We start from the raw sequence: 25,287 nt of genomic DNA on the forward strand, positions 1-25,287 counted from the left end.
ATGTATCACATCATTACATCAGATACGAAGCTCCTCCTGCCCAGTCCCTGAAAAGCAAGAAAAACGGAGCTTTATTCATCCTTGTGCAGAGACTGAGCCTTAAGGATGTACATCTCAGCATTGTGCTTGGTGATGTACGGCTCAGCATTGTGCTGGGTGATGTACGGCTCGGCATTGTGCTTGGTGATGTACGGCTCAGCATTGTGCTTGGTGATGTACGGCTCAGCATTGTGCTTGGTGATGTACGGCTCGGCATTGTGTTTGGTGATGTACGGCTCGGCATTGTGCTTGGTGATGTATGGCTCGGCATTGTGCTTGGTGATGTACGGCTCGGCATTGTGCTTGGTGATGTACGGCTCGGCATTGTGCTTGGCGATGTACGGCTCGGCATTGCGCTTGGTGATGTACGGCTCGGCATTGCGCTTGGTGATGTACGGCTCGGCATTGCGCTTGGTGATGTACGGCTCGGCATTGCGCTTGGTGATGTACGGCTCGGCATTGCGCTTGGTGATGTACGGCTCGGCATTGCGCTTGGCGATGTACGGCTCGGCATTGCGCTTGGTGATGTACGGCTCGGCATTGCGCTTGGCGATGTACGGCTCGGCATTGCGCTTGGTGATGTACGGCTCGGCATTGCGCTTGGCGATGTACGGCTCGGCATTGCGCTTGGCGATGTACGGCTCGGCATTGCGCTTGGCGATGTACGGCTCGGCATTGCGCTTGGCGATGTACGGCTCGGCATTGCGCTTGGTGATGTACGGCTCGGCATTGCGCTTGGTGATGTACGGCTCGGCATTGCGCTTGGTGATGTACGGCTCGGCATTGTGCTTGGTGATGTACGGCTCGGCATTGTGCTTGGTGATGTACGGCTCGGCATTGTGCTTGGTGATGTACAGCTGGGGGGCAGTAGTGCTGGATGTGATACACTGGGGGCAATGGAACTGGTGGATAAAGCTGTAATCCAATGATTATATTATTATATTATAATAATATATAATTATATATATATATTATATATATATACACATACATACACATATATATACATACATACATATATATATATATACACACATACATACACATATATATACATTCATATATATATATACACACACATATACATACATATACACACACTCGTTGAAAGGGATTGTACACATACATACATATGTGTACAATCCCTTTCAACGAGTGTGTGTGTATATGTATGTATATATGTATATGTATGTGTGTGTAATATATATACAGTGCCTACAAGTAGTATTCAACCCCCTGCAGATTTAGCAGGTTTGATAAGATGCAAATAAGTTAGAGCCTGCAAACTTCAAACAAGAGCAGGATTTATTAACAGATGCATAAATCTTACAAACCAACAAGTTTTGTTGCTCAGTTAAATTTTAATAAATTTTCAACATAAAAGTGTGGGTCAATTATTATTCAACCCCTAGGTTTAATATTTTGTGGAATAACCCTTGTTTGCAATTACAGCTAATAATCGTCTTTTATAAGACCTGATCAGGCCGGCACAGGTCTCTGGAGTTATCTTGGCCCACTCCTCCATGCAGATCTTCTCCAAGTTATCTAGGTTCTTTGGGTGTCTCATATGGACTTTAATCTTGAGCTCCTTCCACAAGTTTTCAATTGGGTTAAGGTCAGGAGACTGACTAGGCCACTGCAACATCTTGATTTTTTCCCTCTTGAACCAGGCCTTGGTTTTCTTGGCTGTGTGCTTTGGGTCGTTGTCTTGTTGGAAGATGAAATGACGACCCATCTTAAGATCCTTGATGGAGGAGTGGAGGTTCTTGACCAAAATCTCCAGGTAGGCCGTGCTATCCATCTTCCCATGGATGCGGACCAGATGGCCAGGCCCCTTGGCTGAGAAACAGCCCCACAGCATGATGCTGCCACCACCATGCTTGACTGTAGGGATGGTATTCTTAGGGTCGTATGCAGTGCCATCCAGTCTCCAAACGTCACGTGTGTGGTTGGCATCAAAGATCTCGATCTTGGTCTCATCAGACCAGAGAACCTTGAACCAGTCTGTCTCAGAGTCCTCCAAGTGATCATGAGCAAACTGTAGACGAGTCTTGACATGACGCTTTGAAAGTAAAGGTACCTTACGGGCTTGTCTGGAACGGAGACCATTGCGGTGGAGTACGTTACTTATGGTATTGACTGAAACCAATGTCCCCACTGCCATGAGATCTTCCCGGAGCTCCTTCCTTGTTGTCCTTGGGTTAGCCTTGACTCTTCAGACAAGCCTGGCCTCGGCACGGGTGGAAACTTTCAAAGGCTGTCCAGGCCGTGGAAGGCTAACAGTAGTTCCATAAGCCTTCCACTTCCGGATGATGCTCCCAACAGTGGAGACAGGTAGGCCCAACTCCTTGGAAAGGGTTTTGTACCCCTTGCCAGCCTTGTGACCCTCCACGATCTTGTCTCTGATGGCCTTGGAATGCTCCTTTGTCTTTCCCATGTTGACCAAGTATGAGTGCTGTTCACAAGTTTGGGGAGGGTCTTAATTAGTCAGAAAAGGCTGGAAAAAGAGATAATTAATCCAAACATGTGAAGCTCATTGTTCTTTGTGCCTGAAATACTTCTTAATACTTTAGGGGAACCAAACAGAATTCTTGTGGTTTGAGGGGTTGAATAATAAATGACCCTCTGAATAAACTTTTCACAATTTTAAAAAAAATAAAAAAAGAAATAACATTCTTTTTTGCTGCATTTCACACTTCCAGGCTGATCTACAGTCCAAATGTCACAATGCCAAGTTATTCCGAATGTGTAAACCTGCGAAATCTGCAGGGGGTTGAATACTACTTGTAGGCACTGTATATATATATATATATATATATATATATATATATATATATATATATATATATATATATATATATATATATATATATATATATATATACACATACACACACACACACACACACACACACACACACACACACACGTATATGTATATTATATCCTTTTCCAGTAGGACATCTGATCCAGAGGTGGCACATTGCTGGGCAGTCATCCATCGCAGTGTCATGTGGCCCCCGTGGACGGCGTCTGATGGGTATCGTGGTCTCACCAGCTGTCTATCTCCGAATATTTTGGAATGTTTTGTCTAAAATAATAACATTTCTATATAAAGTTGTGTTTTGCTTGTTTGTGTTGCTAGGACACCAGGAAGCGAGCGTTTCCTGCGCGGCGGTGGTAATTGTTATTTTGACGGTGATCTTCTGTGTGGGAGCATTTATGTGGCAGCTGCAGCTCTGCGGCGTCTCGCTGGATTGTGCTGCAGCAGCCAGTCTCCTCCGTATGAGGACCGTGCGACATCTCTACACACCCAGCGCCCCCCTCACTGGGATCCCGGGGGGGAGGGGGCGGACAGACGGGCACAAGTCAGAAAAGCTAAACTCCTGCAGACCCTGTGGGCACAGAAAGTGACCTCACCGTCTTGAAGGAGTTTTATATAAGACGGGTGGTGCCAGTCGTTGGCGTGGCCAAGATTTGGAAGCCGATGCGATTGGAGTTTTCTTCGTCTGTGCTCATTATTTTGTTTCTTTTATATTAAAATGGGCCCAAAATTCTCCCGTTAATTCATTTTATAATATATTTTAAAGCGTTACAGTTTTTCTGATACAGAGACCGAATCCTACACAAAGTTAGAGGCGTAAATTATGAGCTTCTGTCTGCCTGCGGTCACCACCAGAGGGCGCTCTCAGCTCATACAGATGTAAATTATGAGCTTCTGTCTGCCTGCGGTCACCACCAGGGGGCGCTCTCAGCTCATACAGATGTAAATGATGAGCTTCTGTCTGCCTGCGGTCACCACCAGGGGGCGCTCTCAGCTCATACAGATGTAAACGATGAGCTTCTTTCTGCCTGCGGTCACCACCAGGGGGCACTCACAACTCATACAGATGTAAATGATGAACTTCTGTCTGCCTGCAGTCGCCACCAGGGGGCACTCACAACTCATACAGATGTAAATGATGAACTTCTGTCTGCCTGCAGTCGCCACCAGGGGCGCATACTGCTCATACAGACCTAAATGATGATTTTCTGTCTGCCTGCGGTCACCACCAGGGGGTGCTCACAATGATGTTCACACTTTTGTTTTAGAAGTCCTTGTCTCCATTTTATAGAAATCTATTGGGGAATTTTCATGCAAATGAGCCACAAGTGCAGGGGGTTTGGCCTTCACTAACAGCTCTCCAGCCTCTGCCTGCCCCCTGACCAACAGGTCGCTCTTCTCTGTGAACCTCTTCCCTGCCCAAAATATCACACAAGCGCGGTCATTCCTGAATGTGGCGCATGTGCACCAAGGTCCTGCTGAAATCTGAGAACCGAACTCTCGATCTGCGTATGCGCCACCGATCGGCATATTGGCACTTGCGCGAGATCTTGGATGGTGGAGCAGATCACAGAGAAGAAGGACCTGCCAGTGACAGCTCACTGACACATTCTCAGATGACTCATTCTGCAGCCAGCAAAAGCAAGCGTAACAGGGAGGTTGTAGAAAAAAATGGTGCCGAAACCCAAGTGCACAAATCATTTTTAGCTAAAAAAAAGGGAACAGTTTGCAGCCTGCAGGACACATTGCCGACATTGTTACTTGATAATGGCGCCGCCGTAACCCTCCACAGCAGCGTTATCCATTCCCATACGGTGCGATTTGATGCCAAAGCGTAGTGCAACGACGAAGCATCACACAGAGGCTCCGCAGCAAACTTCTTAAGAAAGAAACAACTGTCAAATATATTGCTTTTGTAAAGGCAAAACATTTTTAAATCATCGGGCAAAGATTTGCTTTAACCTGTGCCAATTCCATCATTAATATAATAAATCCACCAGAGTCATTTTTCCACCTCTCCAGGAAAACTAAACCCACATTTTTAAAAGCTGAAAAAAAGGTCACTTTTTTTAGTGCAAATATGACCGAAACAGCTTCATAGATAGGCCTTGTGCACACTCTGCGTTTTTTGGTGCAGTTTTTTGCCCAATTCTGCAGGTCTAACCTTATCCCAGAAAAGTCTATGAGAACTCTTTAGTGCTATGCGCACGTTGCGTCTTTTTTTCCTTGCAGTTTTGGGTGCAGACAAAAGAAGCAGCATGTCAATTGTTGGTGCATTTTTGTCACGCCAGGTACGGGGGAATAACCAAGCGAACAATGAAAAGGGAAGGGAAACCCTGTGTCTAGGGAATGGGGCAGATCATGACCCCTGACCAAACCTACCTTAGGTCCCTGGGGTCCCTCACGACCCTAGATAAGGTCCACACCTATGCGCCGAACCGGATACTTGACCCTAGGTTTCCCTAGTGCTGGGCCCTAAATAGGGAACGGGTGGGATGAGCTCTTTATTAACCCCACTAACCACTAAAGGAAGACACAGGGGGGGACACACAGGGGGAAAAGAAGTTTGCAGAAGTTCAGCAAACTTTCAGCAATTATACCACAGAGGAGTACAAGCCACCTGCTTGCAACCAGAGCTTGATTTAACTGAATAATATCACCTGCACCAGTCCAGGGAAGATGGGGATAATTAAGCACCAAGAGAATACTGATGATCAACAGCAGGGTTAGAACGAGAGCTCCGCTGGGTCCTAAAAGGGAAGAGATGAATACCCAGCAGGAAAGCTACAGGAACATTAGAAAGTCAGGGAGCAGTCTGTGCAGCCAAATGATGTGACCTTCTATGGCCAAAAACCACATGACTGTCTGTCGCCTGTGACACACCTGTGACAGTTTTTTTTTGCCCTTACAGCCATTGATTTCACAAAAAAAACAAAAAAAAAAAAAAAAACATGGCACATAAATGCACCCAAAAAAAATATGCCCCAAAATGCATGTGTTTTTTGGTGCGTTTTTCTGTCACAAGATGCAGAAAATGTCTGCAACAAAAACGCAGCATGCACACGCAGCCTTAGCATTACATGCAAAAACCCCTCGTGTCTGCAGCTGACACTAGGGGGAGCTAAAGAGCAGGTTGAATACAGAGCGATTTATGAAGCTCAGTGTATAGACTGTCAGCTCTTGAGCTCCCTCTACCCTCGGGAAAATGTGAAAATCTAACTATGCAAATCGCAAAAAGAGAGATCCCGTTGGTCTAGATGACATTTACATCAATATCCCACAGATAAACAATCTTATTTCAATAGTGGAAAAGTTCGAACTTCGACTTCAAAAATCACTTTTATTGGAAAACTCAGGATTTCGTCTGACAACTACGATCTCAAGACCCTGTTTCAAGGAAAGAAAAGGGGTCAGTGCCTAGAAATGGCTCGTGGATAAGGGACTGCAGATTTCTCCAGAATTTACATTTATCCCATTAATTTCCCACTCAGTCGTCGTTTATAATCTGAAAATAATTAGAAATTTGCGAGACGAATTCCCGGAACTGGAGGGGTCAGATGAGAACGATAGAGGAGGAATCTGACAGATTTACTGAGCGTCTTAGTCATGTGGAAGTGGATGCATCGCGCCGTCATCCGCGGCCTGCGGTCTGTTGTGCAATAAACTGGAGAGCGGGTAAACAGTCACATCTGGGACAGATGCTGCTTCTCACAAAAAACGGCAAATCAAAAGCATAAACAGGCACAAAACAATGTCCCCCGGAGAACTACTGCTTAATTATATAAAGTAATACCGCCATACAATGCACGGATACAGAAGAGTCCAAATTCTAAAAGGCTGCATAAATAATTCTGCTACACTGACAAGCAAAAGGGTAACAATGTTTTGCACTTTTGCCTTTCAGGCTCTATATCTCACCATCCATGACAGCTCTGAGCGTGAGACGACCTTCATTTTATAGACAATCATCTTCTCTCTCTCATACGTAAATGTGACTTGTAGCTATTTAGCATATGATTAGTTATGTAGATTCTTGTCAGTCACTGCATTGTTACTGTTTTGCTCATTATTTTATTAAGTCTACCTTTGGCTTTCACCACTGCCCTAATCCTTCTGCTCTCGATCAGATTCCAGCATGTCTCCACCAACATCTGATTCCAGGTCTCTTCTCCATGTTCCCAGTGTTGGTGTATACTGGTCAGGTCTCTTCTCCACGTTCCCAATGTTGGTGTATACTGGTCAGGTCTGTTCTCCACGTTCCCAGTGTTGGTGTATACTGGTCAGGTCTCTTCTCCACGTTCCCAGTGTCGGTGTATACTGGTCAGGTCTCTTCTACACGTTCCCAATGTTGGTGTATACTGGTCAGGTCTGTTCTCCACGTTCCCAGTGTTGGTGTATACTGGTCAGGTCTCTTCTCCACGTTCCCAGTGTTGGTGTATACTGGTCAGGTCTCTTCTCCATGTTCCCAGTGTTGGTGTATACTGGTCGGGCCTCTGCTCCACGTTCCCAGTGTTGGTGTATACTGGTCGGGCCTCTGCTCCACGTTCTCAGTGTTGATGTGTACTGGTCAGATCTCTTCTCCATGTTCCCAGTGTTGGTGTATACTGGTCAGGTCTCTTCTTCCCGTTCCCAGTGTTGGTGTATACTGGTCAGGTCTCTTCTCCATATTCCCAGTGTTGGTGTATACTGGTCAGGTCTCTTCTCCATGTTCCCAGTGTTGGTGTATACTGGTCAGGTCTCTTCTCCACGTTCCCAGTGTTGGTGTATACTGGTCAGGTCTCTTCTCCACGTTCCCAGTGTTGGTGTATACTGGTCAGGTCTCTTCTCCACGTTCCCAGTGTTGGTGTATACTGATCAGGTCTCTTCTCCACGTTCCCAGTGTTGGTATATACTGGTCAGGTCTCTTCTCCACGTTTCCAGTGTTGGTGTATACTGGTCAGGTCTCTTCTCCATGTTCCCAGTATTGGTGTATACTGGTCAGATCTCTTCTCCACGTTCCCAGTGTTGGTGTATACTGGTCAGGTCTCTTCTCCATGTTCCCAGTGTTGGTGTATACTGGTCAGGTCTCTTCTCCATGTTCCCAGTGTTGGTGTATACTGGACAGGTCTCTTCTCCATGTTCCCAGTGTTGGTGTATTCTGGTCAGGTCTCTTCTCCACGTTCCCAGTGTTGGTGTATACTGGTCAGGTCTCTTCTCCATGTTCCCAGTGTTGGTGTATACTGGTCAGGTCTCTTCTCCACGTTCCCAGTGTTGGTGTATACTGGTCAGGTCTCTTCTCCACGTTCCCAGTGTTGGTGTATACTGGTCAGATCTCTTCTCCACGTTCCCAGTGTTGGTGTATATTGGTCAGGTCTCTTCTCCACGTTCCTAGTGTTGGTGTATACTGGTCAGGTCTCTTCTCCACGTTCCCAGTGTTGGTGTATACTGGTCGGGCCTCTGCTCCACGTTCCCAGTGTTGGTGTATACTGGTCAGGTCTCTTCTCCACGTTCCCAGTGTTGGTATATACTGGTCAGGTCTCTTCTTCCCGTTCCCAGTGTTGGTGTATACTGGTCAGGTCTCTTCTCCATGTTCCCAGTATTGGTGTATACTGGTCAGGTCTCTTCTCCACGTTTCCAGTGTTGGTGTATACTGGTCAGGTCTCTTCTCCATGTTCCCAGTATTGGTGTATACTGGTCAGGTCTCTTCTCCACGTTCCCAGTGTTGGTGTATACTGGTTGGGCCTCTGCTCCACGTTCCCAGTGTTGGTGTATACTGATCAGGTCTCTTCTCCACGTTCCCAGTGTTGGTATATACTGGTCAGGTCTCTTCTTCCCGTTCCCAGTGTTGGTGTATACTGGTCAGGTCTCTTCTCCATGTTCCCAGTATTGGTGTATACTGGTCAGGTCTCTTCTCCACGTTCCCAGTGTTGGTGTATACTGGTCGGGCCTCTGCTCCACGTTCCCATTGTTGGTGTATACTGGTCAGGTCTCTTCTCCACGTTCCCAGTGTTGGTGTATACTGGTCAGGTCTATTCTCCACATTCCCAGTGTTGGTGTATACTGGTCAGGTCTCTTCTCCACGTTCCCAGTGTTGGTTTATACTGGTCAGGTCTCTTCTCCACGTTCCCAGTGTTGGTGTATACTGGTCAGGTCTCTTCTCCACGTTCCCAGTGTTGGTGTATACTGGTCAGGTCTCTTCTCCACGTTCCCAGTGTTGGTGTATACTGGTCAGGTCTCTTCTCCACGTTCCCAGTGTCGGTGTATACTGGTCAGGTCTCTTCTCCACGTTCCCAGTGTTGGTGTATACTGGTCAGGTCTCTTCTCCATGTTCCCAGTGTTGCTTTATACTGGTCAGGTCTCTTCTCCATGTTCCCAGTGTTGGTGTACACTGGTCAGGTCTCTTCTCCACGTTCCCAGTGTTGGTGTATACTGGTCGGGTCTCTTCTCCACATTCCCAGTGTTGGTGTATACTGGTCAGGTCTCTTCTCCACGTTCCCAGTGTTGGTGTATACTGGTCGGGCCTCTGCTCCACGTTCCCAGTGTTGGTGTATACTGGTCGGGCCTCTGCTCCACGTTCTCAGTGTTGATGTGTACTGGTCAGATCTCTTCTCCATGTTCCCAGTGTTGGTGTATACTGGTCAGGTCTCTTCTTCCCGTTCCCAGTGTTGGTGTATACTGGTCAGGTCTCTTCTCCATATTCCCAGTGTTGGTGTATACTGGTCAGGTCTCTTCTCCATGTTCCCAGTGTTGGTGTATACTGGTCATGTCTCTTCTCCACGTTCCCAGTGTTGGTGTATACTGGTCAGGTCTCTTCTGCACGTTCCCAGTGTTGGTGTATACTGGTCAGGTCTCTTCTCCACGTTTCCAGTGTTGGTGTATACTCGTCAGGTCTCTTCTCCACGTTCCCAGTGTTGGTGTAGACTGGTCAGGTCTCTTCTCTACATTCCCAGTGTTGGTGTATACTGGTCGGCTCACTTGAGGATGTATACAGCTTTTTCTTCACCACTATCCACAAGTGAGTGCATACCCAACACTGCCTATGCAGAGCACAGCAGTTGCAATGAGGTTGTCATACACTGCTTGGCTCTGCATAGGCAGCGACCACGGGAACTAACAGTATAACATATGGTTGCTGCCCATGCAGAGCACAGCAGTTGATGACCAACCTCTTCTTGACTGCTGTGCTCTACATAGGCAGTAACAGAGGGTCATGGATGTTATAGAGAAAGCTAGGGACAGGGGCTCCTAGACTGGCCCTCGGGCTAGAAGAACCTTAGCTATCCCTGATCTCAGACTTACCTCTGAAGGTGAGGATGTCTGAGCCGCCTTCCCAGCCGTGCTCCTGAACAGCCCTGATTTTACACCCCCCTCTCCCAACCCCAGGGACAGGAGTGTGATAACACCAACAGAGATAGACAAGCAGGGGAAACCAAAACGCTATCTCACAGCACGCTCACAGAAAGGTATAAGACAATAAAAAGTTAAGAGGAAAATAAGAGCAGGGAAAAAACAACAAGACAATGTGAGAACTCCACAACAATTACAAGCATAATGCAATATAATCACCAGCAGGACTGGGACATAAGAGCACACAGACCAATACAGCAAGAAACTGTAGTTGGCATGGGAAGACAGATTCCACCACCTTAAAAAGGCAGGAAGTATATGTGGCGCCCCTGAGGCTTCAGTCGCCACAGAGGTCCTGCACCTCATCTAGAGGTGTGGGATTCCATCCTGGGTATGTAGGAGGTCATCACCGTTCACGTAAAACACAACACTCTCACTCCGCAACACCTCATCAGACATAGCAAGGGCATGTTATACCCGAAGCCTGGCTGTCGGGTGGAGTCTTAGGAGTGGGAACACACAGTAGTGTCTGTGGAGTGTGAAGGAGCAGTGGAGGAGGAAAGACCTGTGGTCTGGAGCTGGCGCGGCTCGACCCAGGTTCAAGACAGAAGGGGTTCTAGAGACCACGGAAAGTGCGACATACTCCCGTGGCCTTGTTCCACATCTAACCTTTTGGGTGGAAGGACTAGGTCGCAAATCGGGGACTGGTCCCTAGGCTAGAGGAGAAGAACCTATGTACTCCACTAGTAAAACCAGAGGCTGAGGTGACTGCAAGCACCGAGGCCACATCCACACATGAATTCACAGGAAGGTGACCTCAAAGGGCCAAGGGATAGAGCTTCACGCCAACCAAAAGAGTCCGCGGGCAGCAGCTCAGGGCTCAGTGTGTGAGGGCGCCAAGCAGGAGGGCAAAGCAAGCGCAGGAAGACGACCAGGGAAGGGACACGTAAGAAAGGTGCACCGGACTCTACCTCCGAACTACCCAGGACCGGCTGGAGCCCTTCACAGTGAAGCCCCAGCACTCCATAGGCGGTCACTGACGTTGTGTTACCTTGGAACCTGCTACATTGATTAAAAACCTTGAGACTGCATCCCTGTGTCGCTCTGTTATTTACCTGCGCCTCCCACCATCATAGACTATTACTACCACCCCCATCCACCCTAGGGCCCAACTCTAGCTGTGGAGTTCTCCACTATACCAACCAAGCTGCGTCACCATCTGCCCCAGAGGTCCCCATCCCGCAGCGGCGGCACCTACCTTGCCACATATCACAGGTGACATCACGAATGGACGGTCATCATCCCCTTCCCATTTATTAAACGACACGCCGGGGTCACAGAACTTGGCCTCACCACCGCGGCGTCCGAGGAGCAGAACCGCGGACCGGTAACGAGTCACCCCAAGCCCCGGTGCGGGCGTGTCATATATGTGATAGGTTTCCAACAACATGTGATCCCAGAGGTAACCAGCAGGCTAGCAGAGGTTAGCTCTTGCTAGCCTGACCATCAATGAGCCCACAGCTGGTTGAGGCCCGAGCAACTCAGAAACACCAGAGAAGCCATAGTGTGGAGTGTCAGAATCTGTAGTGTGAACAGTCTGATGCCGCCATGACACTCGGCGTGACTCCGTGTGACCGCAGGCTTAGCAGTGAGGTTAGTGTTCTGGATAATATCACTATTACTGACATATTATAGCGGCACGCTCAGGCGGATTCTGTATTCTCATTTGTTTACGATACATATACAGCCGCAGACAATCGTCCTGGGTCACAGGCAGGGTATTTGTGAGACCGGGGACATCTGTCATAGCACGGATCTGCTAGATACAATATTACAAGTCTAACACACACCAAATAGATCACTACTGAGAGGTCGAAGGCAACAAAGCCAGGATTAAAGGAATCAAAGGAGCGGGTCCAAACCGTGCACAAAACCGAAATCTTATATCATGTCCACAATTTATATCCCCGACCCTAGTATAATAGTCACCACAGAAGGAAAGACTCAGAATATGTCACCTCCAAGAGACAATGCATCAATAACTGAGCGTGATGAATGAGGAGCTCCGGCCTCTGCTCACCTGTAATGCGACGGCGGCAACTCGTGGATGACATTCTGTATTTGGGATAACTGATCTCCCTCCACCGAGCACGAGACAGCGTCCTGAGGAGAGAAGACGCGGGACAAACGTTATTCCTCACTAACACAACACTACGGCAATTACTGAGGTCATGATATTGATCAATGAAGCACAAGTATCTATATCCTTCCATATAAGAGCAGTATTGTAGCAGTTATATTCATGTACATAGGGGCAGTATTATAGTAGTTATATTCTTGTACATAGGGGGCAGTATTATAGTAGTTATATTCTTCTATATAGGGGCAGTATTATAGTAGCTATATTCTTGTACATAGGGGCAGTATTATAGTAGTTATATTCTTGATCATAGGGACAGTATTATAGTAGTTATATTCTTGTACATAGGGGCAGTATTATAGTAGTTATATTCTTGTACATAGGGGCAGTATTATAGTAGTTATATTCTTGTACATAGGGGCAGTATTATAGTAGTTATATTATTGTACATAGGAGCAGTATTATAGTAGTTATATTCTTGTATATAGGAGCAGTATTATAGTAGTTATATTCTTGTACATAGGAGCAGTATTATAGTAGTTATATTATTGTACATAGGGGGCAGTATTATAGTAGTTATATTCTTGTACATAGGGGGCAGTATTATAGTAGTTATATTCTTGTACATAGGGGCAGTATTATAGTAGTTATATTCTTGTACATAGGAGCAGTATTATAGTAGTTATATTCTTGAACATAGGAGCTGTATTATAGTAGTTATATTCTTCTATATAGGGGGCAGTATTATAGTAGTTATATTCTTGTACATAGGAGCAGTATTATAGTAGTTATATTCTTGTACATAGGGACAGTATTATAGTAGTTATATTCTTGTACATAGGGGCAGTATTATAGTAGATATATTCTTGTACATAGGGGGCAGTATTATAGTAGTTATATTCTTGTACATAGGAGCAGTATTATAGTAGTTATATTATTGTACATAGGGGGCAGTATTATAGTAGTTATATTCTTGTACATAGGGGGCAGTATTATAGTAGTTATATTCTTGTACATAGGGGCAGTATTATAGTAGTTATATTCTTGAACATAGGAGCTGTATTATAGTAGTTATATTCTTCTATATAGGGGGCAGTATTATAGTAGTTATATTCTTGTACATAGGAGCAGTATTATAGTAGTTATATTATTGTACATAGGGGGCAGTATTATAGTAGTTATATTCTTGTACATAGGAGCAGTATTATAGTAGTTATATTATTGTACATAGGGGGCAGTATTATAGTAGTTATATTCTTGTATATAGGGGGCAGTATTATAGTAGTTATATTCTTGTACATAGGAGCAGTATTATAGTAGTTATATTCTTGTACATAGGGACAGTATTATAGTAGTTATATTCTTGTACATAGGGACAGTATTATAGTAGTTATATTCTTGTACATAGGGACAGTATTATAGTAGTTATATTCTTCTAGATAGGTGGCAGTATTATAGTGGTTATATTCTTGTACATAGGGGGCAGTATTATAGTGGTTATATTCTTGTACATAGGGGCAGTATTATAGTAGTTATATTCTTGTACATAGGGACAGTATTATAGTAGTTATATTCTTGTACATAGGGGCAGTATTGTAGTAGATATATTCTTGTACATAGGGGCAGTATTATAGTAGTTATATTCTTGTACATAGGGGGCGGTATTATAGTAGTTATATTCTTCTAGATAGGGGGCAGTATTAAAGTAGTTATATTCTTGTACATAGGGACAGTATTAAAGGAGTTATATTCTTGTACATAGGGGCAGTATTATAGTAGTTATATTCTTCTAGATAGGGGTCAGTATTAAAGTAGTTATATTCTTGTACATAGGGGCAGTATTATAGTAGTTATATTCTTGTACATAGGGACAGTATTATAGTAGTTATATTCTTGTACATAGGGGCAGTATTATAGTAGATATATTCTTGTACATAGGGGGCAGTATTATAGTAGTTATATTCTTGTACATAGGGACAGTATTATAGTAGTTATATTCTTGTACATAGGGACAGTATTATAGTAGTTATATTCTTGTACATAGGGACAGTATTATAGTAGTTATATTCTTGTACATAGGGACAGTATTATAGTAGTTATATTCTTCTAGATAGGGGGCAGTATTATAGTGGTTATATTCTTGTACATAGGGGCAGTATTATAGTAGTTATATTCTTGTACATAGGGACAGTATTATAGTAGTTATATTCTTGTACATAGGGGCAGTATTATAGTAGTTATATTCTTCTAGATAGGGGGCAGTATTAAAGTAGTTATATTCTTGTACATAGGGGGCAGTATTATAGTAGTTATATTCTTGTACATAGGGGCAGTATTATAGTAGTTATATTCTTGTACATAGGAGCAGTATTATAGTAGTTATATTCTTGTACATAGGGACAGTATTATAGTAGTTATATTCTTGTACATAGGGACAGTATTATAGTAGTTATATTCTTCTAGATAGGTGGCAGTATTATAGTGGTTATATTCTTGTACATAGGGGGCAGTATTATAGTGGTTATATTCTTGTACATAGGGGCAGTATTATAGTAGTTATATTCTTGTACATAGGGACAGTATTATAGTAGTTATATTCTTGTACATAGGGGCAGTATTGTAGTAGATATATTCTTGTACATAGGGGCAGTATTATAGTAGTTATATTCTTGTACATAGGGGGCGGTATTATAGTAGTTATATTCTTCTAGATAGGGGGCAGTATTAAAGTAGTTATATTCTTGTACATAGGGACAGTATTAAAGGAGTTATATTCTTGTACATAGGGGCAGTATTATAGTAGTTATATTCTTCTAGATAGGGGTCAGTATTAAAGTAGTTATATTCTTGTACATAGGGGCAGTATTATAGTAGTTATATTCTTGTACATAGGGACAGTATTATAGTAGTTATATTCTTGTACATAGGGGCAGTATTATAGTAGATATATTCTTGTACATAGGGGGCAGTATTATAGTAGTTATATTCTTGTACATAGGGACAGTATTATAGTAGTTATATTCTTGTACATAGGGACAGTATTATAGTAGTTATATTCTTGTACATAGGGACAGTATTATAGTAGTTATATTCTTGTACATAGGGACAGTATTATAGTAGTTATATTCTTCTAGATAGGGGGCAGTATTATAGTGGTTATATTCTTGTACATAGGGGCAGTATTATAGTAGTTATATTCTTGTACATAGGGACAGTATTATAGTAGTTATATTCTTGTACATAGGGGCAGTATTATAGTAGTTATATTCTTCTAGATAGGGGGCAGTATTAAAGTAGTTATATTCTTGTACATAGGGGCAGTATTATAGTAGTTATATTCTTGTACATAGGGACAGTATTATAGTAGTTATATTCTTCTAGATAGGGGGCAGTATTATAGTGGTTATATTCTTGTACATAGGGGGCAGTATTATAGTAGTTATATTCTTGTACATAGGGGGCAGTATTATAGTGGTTATATTCTTGTACATAGGGGCAGTATTATAGTAGGTATATTCTTGTACATAGGGGCAGTATTATAGTAGTTATATTCTTGTACATAGGGGCAGTATTATAGTAGTTATATTCTTGTACATAGGGGCAGTATTATAGTAGTTATATTCTTGTACATAGGGGCAGTATTATAGTAGGTATATTCTTGTACATAGGGGCAGTATTATAGTAGGTATATTCTTGTACATAGAGGCAGTATTATAGTAGTTATATTCTTGTACATAGGAGCAGTATTATAGTAGTTATATTCTTGTACATAGGGGCAGTATTATAGTAGTTATATTCTTGTACATAGGGGCAGTATTATAGTAGGTATATTCTTGTATATAGGGGCAGTATTATAGTAGTTATATTCTTGTACATAGGAGCAGTATTATAGTAGCTATATTCTTGTATATAGGGGCAGTATTATAGTAGTTATATTCTTGTACATAGGAGCAGTATTATAGTAGTTATATTCTTGTACATAGAGGACAGTATTATAGTAGTTATATTCTTGTACATAGGAGCAGTATTATAGTAGTTATATTCTTGTACATAGGGGCAGTATTATAGTAGGTATATTCTTGTACATAGGGGGCAGTATTATAGTAGTTATATTCTTGTGCATAGGGGCAGTATTATAGTAGTTATATTCTTGTACATAGGGGGCAGTATTATAGTAGTTATATTCTTGTACATAGGGGGCAGTATTGTAGTAAATATTTTGCGTACATACAATCTTAGTAATGATGAGCACAGTATTGTGGCACTGCGGCTGGGGCTGGAATGTCTCCTTTATACGTTACTCTGTAGCAGCCGCACAGGTATTTTGAGTGTTGCGGTTTAGTGGCCCTTAAATATTTATCTTGCACTTGCCGTCATTTCTAGCGATGTCCTTCATTCAGAGACTGGAATGTGAGTGATGGTGTATGAGTGATGGTGTATGAGGGGATGTCCCGGCTCGGCAGCTGCTGGGGTCTGGACATTCGTGCCTCAGTGCTGGGAGCACAGGAGCATTTTTCCAGCCCATCGTCCAGAGAAGCAGAGAACACTTGATGGGACATGACACCAATCCCAACAGGCTCCGGGCATGAACCGGCCGGAGACTCCCTATGGATTTACACTGCACTCTGCCATCAAATCCCAAACCATTTATTACAGAGCTGAATCTGAACCTCAGGGACAAGACACGGAGCTGACATAACACAAAACTATGTATAAAACATTATGCCAATCACCAGAGCAAGATCTATGTATATACTGAACTAGCAGACAATGCTGAGAGAAGTCTAAAGCCTGCAGAATTATGAATGCAGCTCTGGAGTACAGGGTAAGTAATGTCTGTGCACAGTGACTGCACCAGCAGAATAGTGAGTTCAGCTCTGGAGTATAATACAGGATGTAACTCATGATCAGTACAGGATAAATAGGTACGAGTACCGAGCATATTAGTGCTCACTCATCACTAGTTACTACTGAGCACCCGAGCATGGTAGTGCCCGCTCATCACTAGTTACCAGTACTGAGCACCCGAGCATGGTAATGCCCGCTCATCACTAGTTACCAGTACTGAGCACCTGAGCATGGTAGTGCCCGCTCATCACTAGTTACCAGTACTGAGCACCCGAGCATGGTAGTGCCCGCTCATCACTAGTTACCAGTACTGAGCACCCGAGCATGGTAGTGCCCGCTCATCACTAGTTACGAGTACTGAGCACCTGAGCATGGTAGTGCCCGCTCATCACTAGTTACCAGTACTGAGCACGCGAGCATGGTAGTGCCCGCTCATCACTAGTTACCAGTACTGAGCACGCGAGCATGGTAGTGCCCGCTCATCACTAGTTACCAGTACTGAGCACGCGAGCATGGTAGTGCCCGCTCATCACTAGTTACCAGTACTGAGCACCTGAGCATGGTAGTGCCCACTCATCACTAGTTACCAGTACTGAGCACCTGAGCATGGTAGTGCCCGCTCATCACTAGTTACCAGTACTGAGCACCTGAGCATGGTAGTGCCCGCTCCTCACTAGTTACCAGTACTGAGCACCTGAGCATGGTAGTGCCCGCTCATCACTAGTTACCAGTACAGAGCACCCGAGCATGGTAGTGCCCGCTCATCACTAGTTACCAGTACTGAGCACGCGAGCATGGTAGTGCCCGCTCATCACTAGTTACGAGTACTGAGCACCCGAGCATGGTAGTGCCCGCTCATCACTAGTTACCAGTACTGAGCACCCGAGCATGGTAGTGCCCGCTCATCACTAGTTACCAGTACTGAGCACCCGAGCATGGTAGTGCCCGCTCATCACTAGTTACGAGTACAGAGCACCCGAGCATGGTAGTGCCCGCTCATCACTAGTTACCAGTACTGAGCACCCGAGCATGGTAGTGCCCGCTCATCACTAGTTACGAGTACTGAGCACACCGAGCATGGTAGTGCCCGCTCATCACTAGTTACCAGTACTGAGCACCCGAGCATGGTAGTGCCCGCTCATCACTAGTTACCAGTACTGAGCACCCGAGCATGGTAGTGCCCGCTCATCACTAGTTACGAGTACTGAGCACCCCGAGCATGGTAGTGCCCGCTCATCACTAGTTACGAGTACTGAGCACGCGAGCATGGTAGTGCCCGCTCATCACTAGTTACCAGTACTGAGCACGCGAGCATGGTAGTGCCCGCTCATCACTAGTTACCAGTACTGAGCACGCGAGCATGGTAGTGCCCGCTCATCACTAGTTACCAGTACTGAGCACCTGAGCATGGTAGTGCCCACTCATCACTAGTTACCAGTACTGAGCACCTGAGCATGGTAGTGCCCGCTCATCACTAGTTACCAGTACTGAGCACCTGAGCATGGTAGTGCCCGCTCCTCACTAGTTACCAGTACTGAGCACCTGAGCATGGTAGTGCCCGCTCATCACTAGTTACCAGTACAGAGCACCCGAGCATGGTAGTGCCCGCTCATCACTAGTTACCAGTACTGAGCACGCGAGCATGGTAGTGCCCGCTCATCACTAGTTACGAGTACTGAGCACCCGAGCATGGTAGTGCCCACTCATCACTAGTTACCAGTACTGAGCACCCGAGCATGGTAGTGCCCGCTCATCACTAGTTACCAGTACTGAGCACCCGAGCATGGTAGTGCCCGCTCATCACTAGTTACGAGTACAGAGCACCCGAGCATGGTAGTGCCCGCTCATCACTAGTTACCAGTACTGAGCACCCCGAGCATGGTAGTGCCCGCTCATCACTAGTTACGAGTACTGAGCACCCGAGCATGGTAGTGCCCGCTCATCACTAGTTACCAGTACTGAGCACCCGAGCATGGTAGTGCCCGCTCATCACTAGTTACCAGTACTGAACACCCGAGCATGGTAGTGCCCGCTCATCACTAGTTACGAGTACAGAGCACCCGAGCATGGTAGTGCCCGCTCATCACTAGTTACCAGTACTGAGCACCCGAGCATGGTAGTGCCCGCTCATCACTAGTTACCAGTACTGAGCACCCGAGCATGGTAGTGCCCGCTCATCACTAGTTAGCAGTACTGAGCACCTGAGCATGGTAGTGCCCGCTCATCACTAGTTACCAGTACTGAGCACCCGAGCATGGTAGTGCCCGCTCATCACTAGTTAGCAGTACTGAGCACCTGAGCATGGTAGTGCCCGCTCATCACTAGTCCTAATATTAACTTTTAGTAATTTGATTTTTAATTTTCCTATTTTTTATTTCTTTGATTTATTAAGTTTTTATTTTTATGCCAACTTTTTTTTTCTTAGTCTTAGCAATAAATTTACGTGGGCAGGGGACGTAGTGGATAAGAAAGATAATTGTTGTAAAGTGCATTCCTTTCTGGAACATCTTTATAAGCATCTGAGCAACGCTGGGATCGAGGCAGAGTACAAATAGTGGACTGGAGGCCGAACACTTGCAGTCTTTTTGAGCGTACGCGCGCTCCTCGATAAGACCACGGCTGCCGCAGGTCTTTAATTAGAGCCTGAACATCGCACTTTCACCACTTGGAATTTCAAGGTCTCGTCCTTTATTGGATTCTTACTAAAGCCACTGACTTTTGCGGTAATAATAGACATTGCTGGGATTCCTGCTCTGCACAAGTGATGCTCGTGGCCTCTTAAGAGTTTTATATTTACCAGAGAACATCAATATTGGAATTCATAGATCTGCAGTATGAAGGTGTAAGAGCGGTGGACAATGGAGGTCGCGTTCCAGGGCCCTGAAGACGCCAATCACATCATTATATTGTGTTGCTGTGTAAGGAATGTGTAGCATCTTTTGTAATGCTGTGTGATGTGATGATGTGATAAGTGAAGTGTGATGTAATTTATTTATTATGCATTGCTTATAATGTAATGTTTTGTAATTTGGAAGATGTAATGTTAATGTCTAGCAGTGTTGATAATGTGATGTGTAATGTAAAGTATTAATATAAGATCATTATGTAGGTGAAAGGTTAAGTCTGCCCAGCAATAGACTGCAGGGACAGAGATATATTAATATGAGAACATTATGTAGGTGAAAGGTTAAGTCTGCCCAGCAACAGACCACAGGGACAGATATATATTAATATGAGAACATTATGTAGGTGAAAGGTTAAGTCTGCCCAGCAACAGACCGCAGGGACAGAGATATATTAATATTAGAACATTATGTAGGTGAAAGGTTAAGTCTGCCCAGCAAGAGAACGCTGCGACAGATAGTTAATTGTTGGGAATAGCCCACCACGGGAGGGGTCTGCTGATAGGGAAAGGATTGTTCATTCTAGAAAAAGTCAGTGATGGCCTAGTGAGCGAACAAGTCAGATGTATAGTAGGTCAGTCTTGAGGGTCACTTACAGTTGGTGGTTTGTGGCAAAGGAGACAGAAGGCAAGATAGCATGAACCTCGAGAGAGGCCAGAGACACAGGGTGTGATCAGCATTTTAACGATTGACCGATTCATGGACGGCACAGCTCCAGACAATAGAAAACAGAGGACTGAATCCTTACATCCAAGCCCCTTAACCCTCAAGGTACCGGGTCGATTCTACTGGTGCGGGATTCTAGTGGACAGGGCCCTTAACTGTCAAGGTATCAGGCTAATATCAACTGGCGTGTGACGTCAACCAACCTAGTGGTGGACCAATAGATGTCCGGCTGTGCAAAACTTTACTCCAGTCATTATGGGCACCCTGAGGAGACGGGACGCGTGACTGCAGGAGGGGAAGGTGACCATCACGTCGTTTGCCGTAACACTGGACTGGGTTTCACTGGAACTCACCTGCCCAGTCACATTGAACACAACCCAGCGGGAAGCTGAACTGTTTCTTTTAATGCAAAGTGAAAACGTTCCGGAAGTTATGAGCCCGCTTTCTGGAGTGTACAATTGTAAACGACAATGAACCTTTCAGTAAAGAGTTGTGGTTTAAAATGAGGAGTTGGTCACCTCTTGTGTATGAGGCGTTATCCGGTCCTGGGCGGACAATCTCAGCGGAAGTATGCAGCCTACATGGCATCCGAGACCACACGGCCGAAGCCCACACACCCCACCAGGACCAAGTATTTCACGTAGCGTGCTGGGGCTTACAGAGTCAATCCCTCGCCCACAACTACCGCTAGTGTGCCGCCCCCGTGTCAGCAGCTGGGCTGCTTGGATCCGGATCCGCTGTGGCTCGAGGGGCGTCCGGATCCGGGGGTCATTCGGCCACTCAAATGAAGGGGGTATTTACAGGGGATTGTATAGTTAGAGTTCGTGATGCCACCCGTGGTGCGTGGTAATATGGAGTACCACTGCTGCTGTTGGGAGTACCTGGGGGCAATGGAGTGGGGCAGCCAGGTGTTGGAACCCTCCACGGGTAGGGGGGGTGCCCCAGGACTCGGTGATGGTCTTTGGGGAGTGCCATTGGGTGTGGAGGGGTCACTTCCATACTCAACTCAGTCCATAAAGGTGACACCGACAACTGGATAAACCAAAGTTCTGGACACAGTTGCCGCTGAGGAGAGCTAGTTTGGGTCCCGTCCCCACTGGTGTTGCCTGATGATCCGTGACCTTCCTCCTGGCACTAAGTTCAAATCTCTGTTGGTCCCGGTAGTAAGGAACTAGTCGGGTCCCTCTCCCCAGTGTGGCTAACTGAGGGAGCTTGCTCTCAGGGTTCACGCTTCGGATCTTCTAGACCGTTTTTGTGGAAAGTCCTATCCCCCTCGTTGCGCTAGTACCCAGTTTTTGGAGCGGGTGGAGAGTGGATCTTGAAGGCTCCATCCTCGTCGGGTCAATTGTCAGGTTGCCTGAAGCTACTCCCTGACCTAGGGTCCACGTACCCAGTCGTGCCCTAGTTCCAGCCCGGTGATGGTACAAGGCCGCGGCTGTCCTCCTCGACAGTTCCGAGCCCCTTGTCACGATCCCCTGTGACCGGGGGTCCAGCTCCTACTAGGCGCAGACCACCGTCTGCTACCTAGTTGCTTCCAAGGAGCCCAGCTCCTGACCTCCTAACTTCACTCTCTCTATCTCCCTCTCTGACTGACTCCTGACACTCCTGACCTCCCCTTACCAACCCCCTAAGTGGGCGACTCTATTCAACTCAGGCCGTCCACTGGTGTGTCTGGTGGGTGTGGTGCAGAGTGTACCTAGGATTTTACTAGCTGTTGTAGGCAACACCATATAGCTGGGGACCCATAACCAATGAGGAGTTGGATATTGCACGGGAGGGAAGATTGTGCAGTACCCTGTGACGACCCGATAGTCCAGGGCGTCACACTAGCCTCTGAATGAGGGGGAGTGTAGCAAAATTATGCCAGTACCTAAGGGAACCAAAATTTTGCCAGAATATCTATAGACCGTGCACATGAATTGTGCAGCTATGGACCCCCGGCCTAGTAGATATCCGTGTGCTAAAGATTTTATATGGCGACAAATACTGTGGCTTATTCCACTCCATGCTGCATTATGGAGGTATTTTCCTCTAGAATTGGTGGCATCCATTGGAGGCAGAACTCTGGACATGAAATGACTCCTTAAATGGGTTGTCTAGGACTTTATCCTATCCTTAGGATAGGTGATCAATGTCTGATTGGCGGGGAAGCCGGGTGTTGCACTCCCACCAATCAGCTGTTCTCGGAGCCGCCACAAAACAGAATTACTCCGTTGCGGAGCGGCACAGCACAACTCCGTCAACTGTATAGTGACCACAACTGGGTACTACTGCACATCCACCCCTATGGATTCGAATAGGGGTAGGATATGCAGTACCCAGTCACAGCCAGTCAACCCTAGCTCTGATGCCAAAGGGTGACCCAAACTCTGTGCCACAGCTGTATAAATTTCACGTTAGTTGGGGTCACGTTATGGATTTTGCATTGGGACAGGTGGCATTAAACCCTCTGGTATATTAAAAAAAAAAAGCCTAGAATAATCTCCATTCTGCTACCTCCATTATTTTCACCCTTGAAATCCACTGTTTGCGATATGCGTAAGTGCGGTGATTCATCCATGGCCATTTATTACATCTCCCCTTCGGAGAACAGATTTAAAAAAAAAAAAAAAATTACAAAAACAATAGACCTGCAAAACAAAACCTTCATATCATAATCTGGAAAATCATTGACCTCTCCGAAGCTGAACCGCCGCGCACTACACCTCAAGGATCCTGAGTCATACGTGACATTGACTATTCTCTCGAGTGCGGAAAAGCGTGAGGTGCGCACAGCTCCTTCTATTGACGCCTTTAATGACATTCGGTAAAAAGACTTTTTATTATTCAGAAATTCTCCGTGTGGATATTGTGTGCCGAGCTATGCTGCTGCGAATGTGTAGGCAGTGCAATTTTTTTAATGTCTCCGTTGGTAAAAAAAAAAAGATGATATTTTTATCAAGGCCACGGAGATATATTATGAGACGTATTCCAGAAAACTAGTGGATCTCAGCATCATCTTGCCGGAGAAAGGAACAAGATGGCGTTGACCATGGCCAACTGGAATGTGCGAGCATGACCATGGCAATGTTTAATATTTGGGACTGGTGCGGTAATAGTAGGCTCGAGAAGCAAAATTTGGAAGGGTGTCCTCTTAATTCGTAACCTCAAAAGTTTCCAATAGAGAATAGACCACACATATACCTCAATTTGAGAATTTTGCGAATCCTCTCATGTCACAGAAACCTGAATCCAGTGGCTTTGTGAAGATCTATAGGTCTCAAAAATTCAACAGGAGATTTGGTCATGGCCAGTTCTCCAGTAGGAATGAGATTTGATACCAGGCAATGCCAATGTGGCCAGGGACAGCTCCAGACATTGAGCATTTGGTGAACAGTGTAATGTGACCCCCTTCTACTGTGGTCAAGTGTACCGCCCTGAGAGGGGCCCGGCCGCTTCCTCCGCTTGCTCGGGCCGAGCCGCTCGGGGTCCGGGCTCGGGTTTGTCGGTGGCATGACCGCCTCCAGACCGGGGGCCACGTCACTCTTGTTAAAGGGGAAGTAGGCGGTGGGAGGATGGTGGTCGGGTAACGGGTCGTGACGCCACCCACGGGTCGTGGTGACGGAGGAAGCACCAAGGCTGCGGCGGCTGAAGTAATGGCGGGCTCTTCCGGGATCGGTGTTACGGCCGCAGCCGAGATGTTAGCCCCTCCGTGGGTAGGGGCGGTGTGTCCCAGGGCCCGGTGGGGGGACTGTAGTAGTTGGTGGTTGTTGTAGTCTGGGTGCAGGGCGACGTGCCGCGGTGTAGTGTGTCGTGCCCGGATGGCACTGGTGTACTCACGATTAATGCACACTGAGTCACTGGTAAACCAAAGTTCGGTAGCGGTTGGTCCCCGCGGCTGGCTGCTTTGGTCCCCTGTGGGGTTGATGGTGGCCCCTTTTCCCGTGCACCTCTGAATGTTTTTGTTTCGCCAAACCATTTTTAAAGTAGGAATAAGTTTTGGTTGGAATCTTGATGCCAGGTAATACCAATGTGGCCAGAACCAGCTCCAGACATAAGTGTATATGGGGAACAGTCTAACTTGACTACTGTTGCCTACTGTGGTCAAGCATGAATAAAGTTGCCACAGATCTGGGTATCACTATTGCTAAAGTAGGAACGAGTTTTGGTTCGGTTGGCCAGGGCTAGCTCCAGACATAATAGTATGTGAATAACAGGTATTTTTTGGCTTCCAAGCCCAATGAACCCTACAATCTGCAGAAGTCCATCAAAGGAGAATTGCTCATGGCCATTTCTCCAGTAGAAATTAGATCTGATACCAGGCAATGCCAATGTGGTTAGGGTCATCTCTAGACAGTAAGGGTGGCTTTACACGCTACAATATTGCTAAAGCGATGTTGTTGGGGTCACGAATTTTGTGACGCACATCCGGCCGCTTTAGCGATGTCGTTGTGTGTAACACCTATGAGCGATTTTGAATCGTCGCAAAAACGTTCAAAATTGGTGACATGCCCCCCTATTCCCAATTATCGTTGCTGCTGCAGTAACGATGTTGTTCGTCG

General features: G+C 45.7%; 1 protein-coding gene across 1 annotated transcript in view; it reads right to left on the reverse strand.

Annotated features, from left to right (window-relative positions):
* ARHGAP31 (Rho GTPase activating protein 31) overlaps window positions 1-25,287 on the reverse strand; it is a 176,797-nt gene that overhangs the window by 29,691 nt on the left and 121,819 nt on the right. The window contains exon 4 of the mRNA XM_075334901.1: window positions 12,270-12,352. Within this exon, the coding sequence (XP_075191016.1) occupies window positions 12,270-12,352 (83 nt within the window). The remainder of the gene's footprint in view (window positions 1-12,269; window positions 12,353-25,287) is intronic.

Source organism: Anomaloglossus baeobatrachus, chromosome 2 (assembly GCF_048569485.1).
Source record: "Anomaloglossus baeobatrachus isolate aAnoBae1 chromosome 2, aAnoBae1.hap1, whole genome shotgun sequence".
In the NCBI taxonomy this organism is placed as follows: domain Eukaryota; kingdom Metazoa; phylum Chordata; class Amphibia; order Anura; family Aromobatidae; genus Anomaloglossus; species Anomaloglossus baeobatrachus.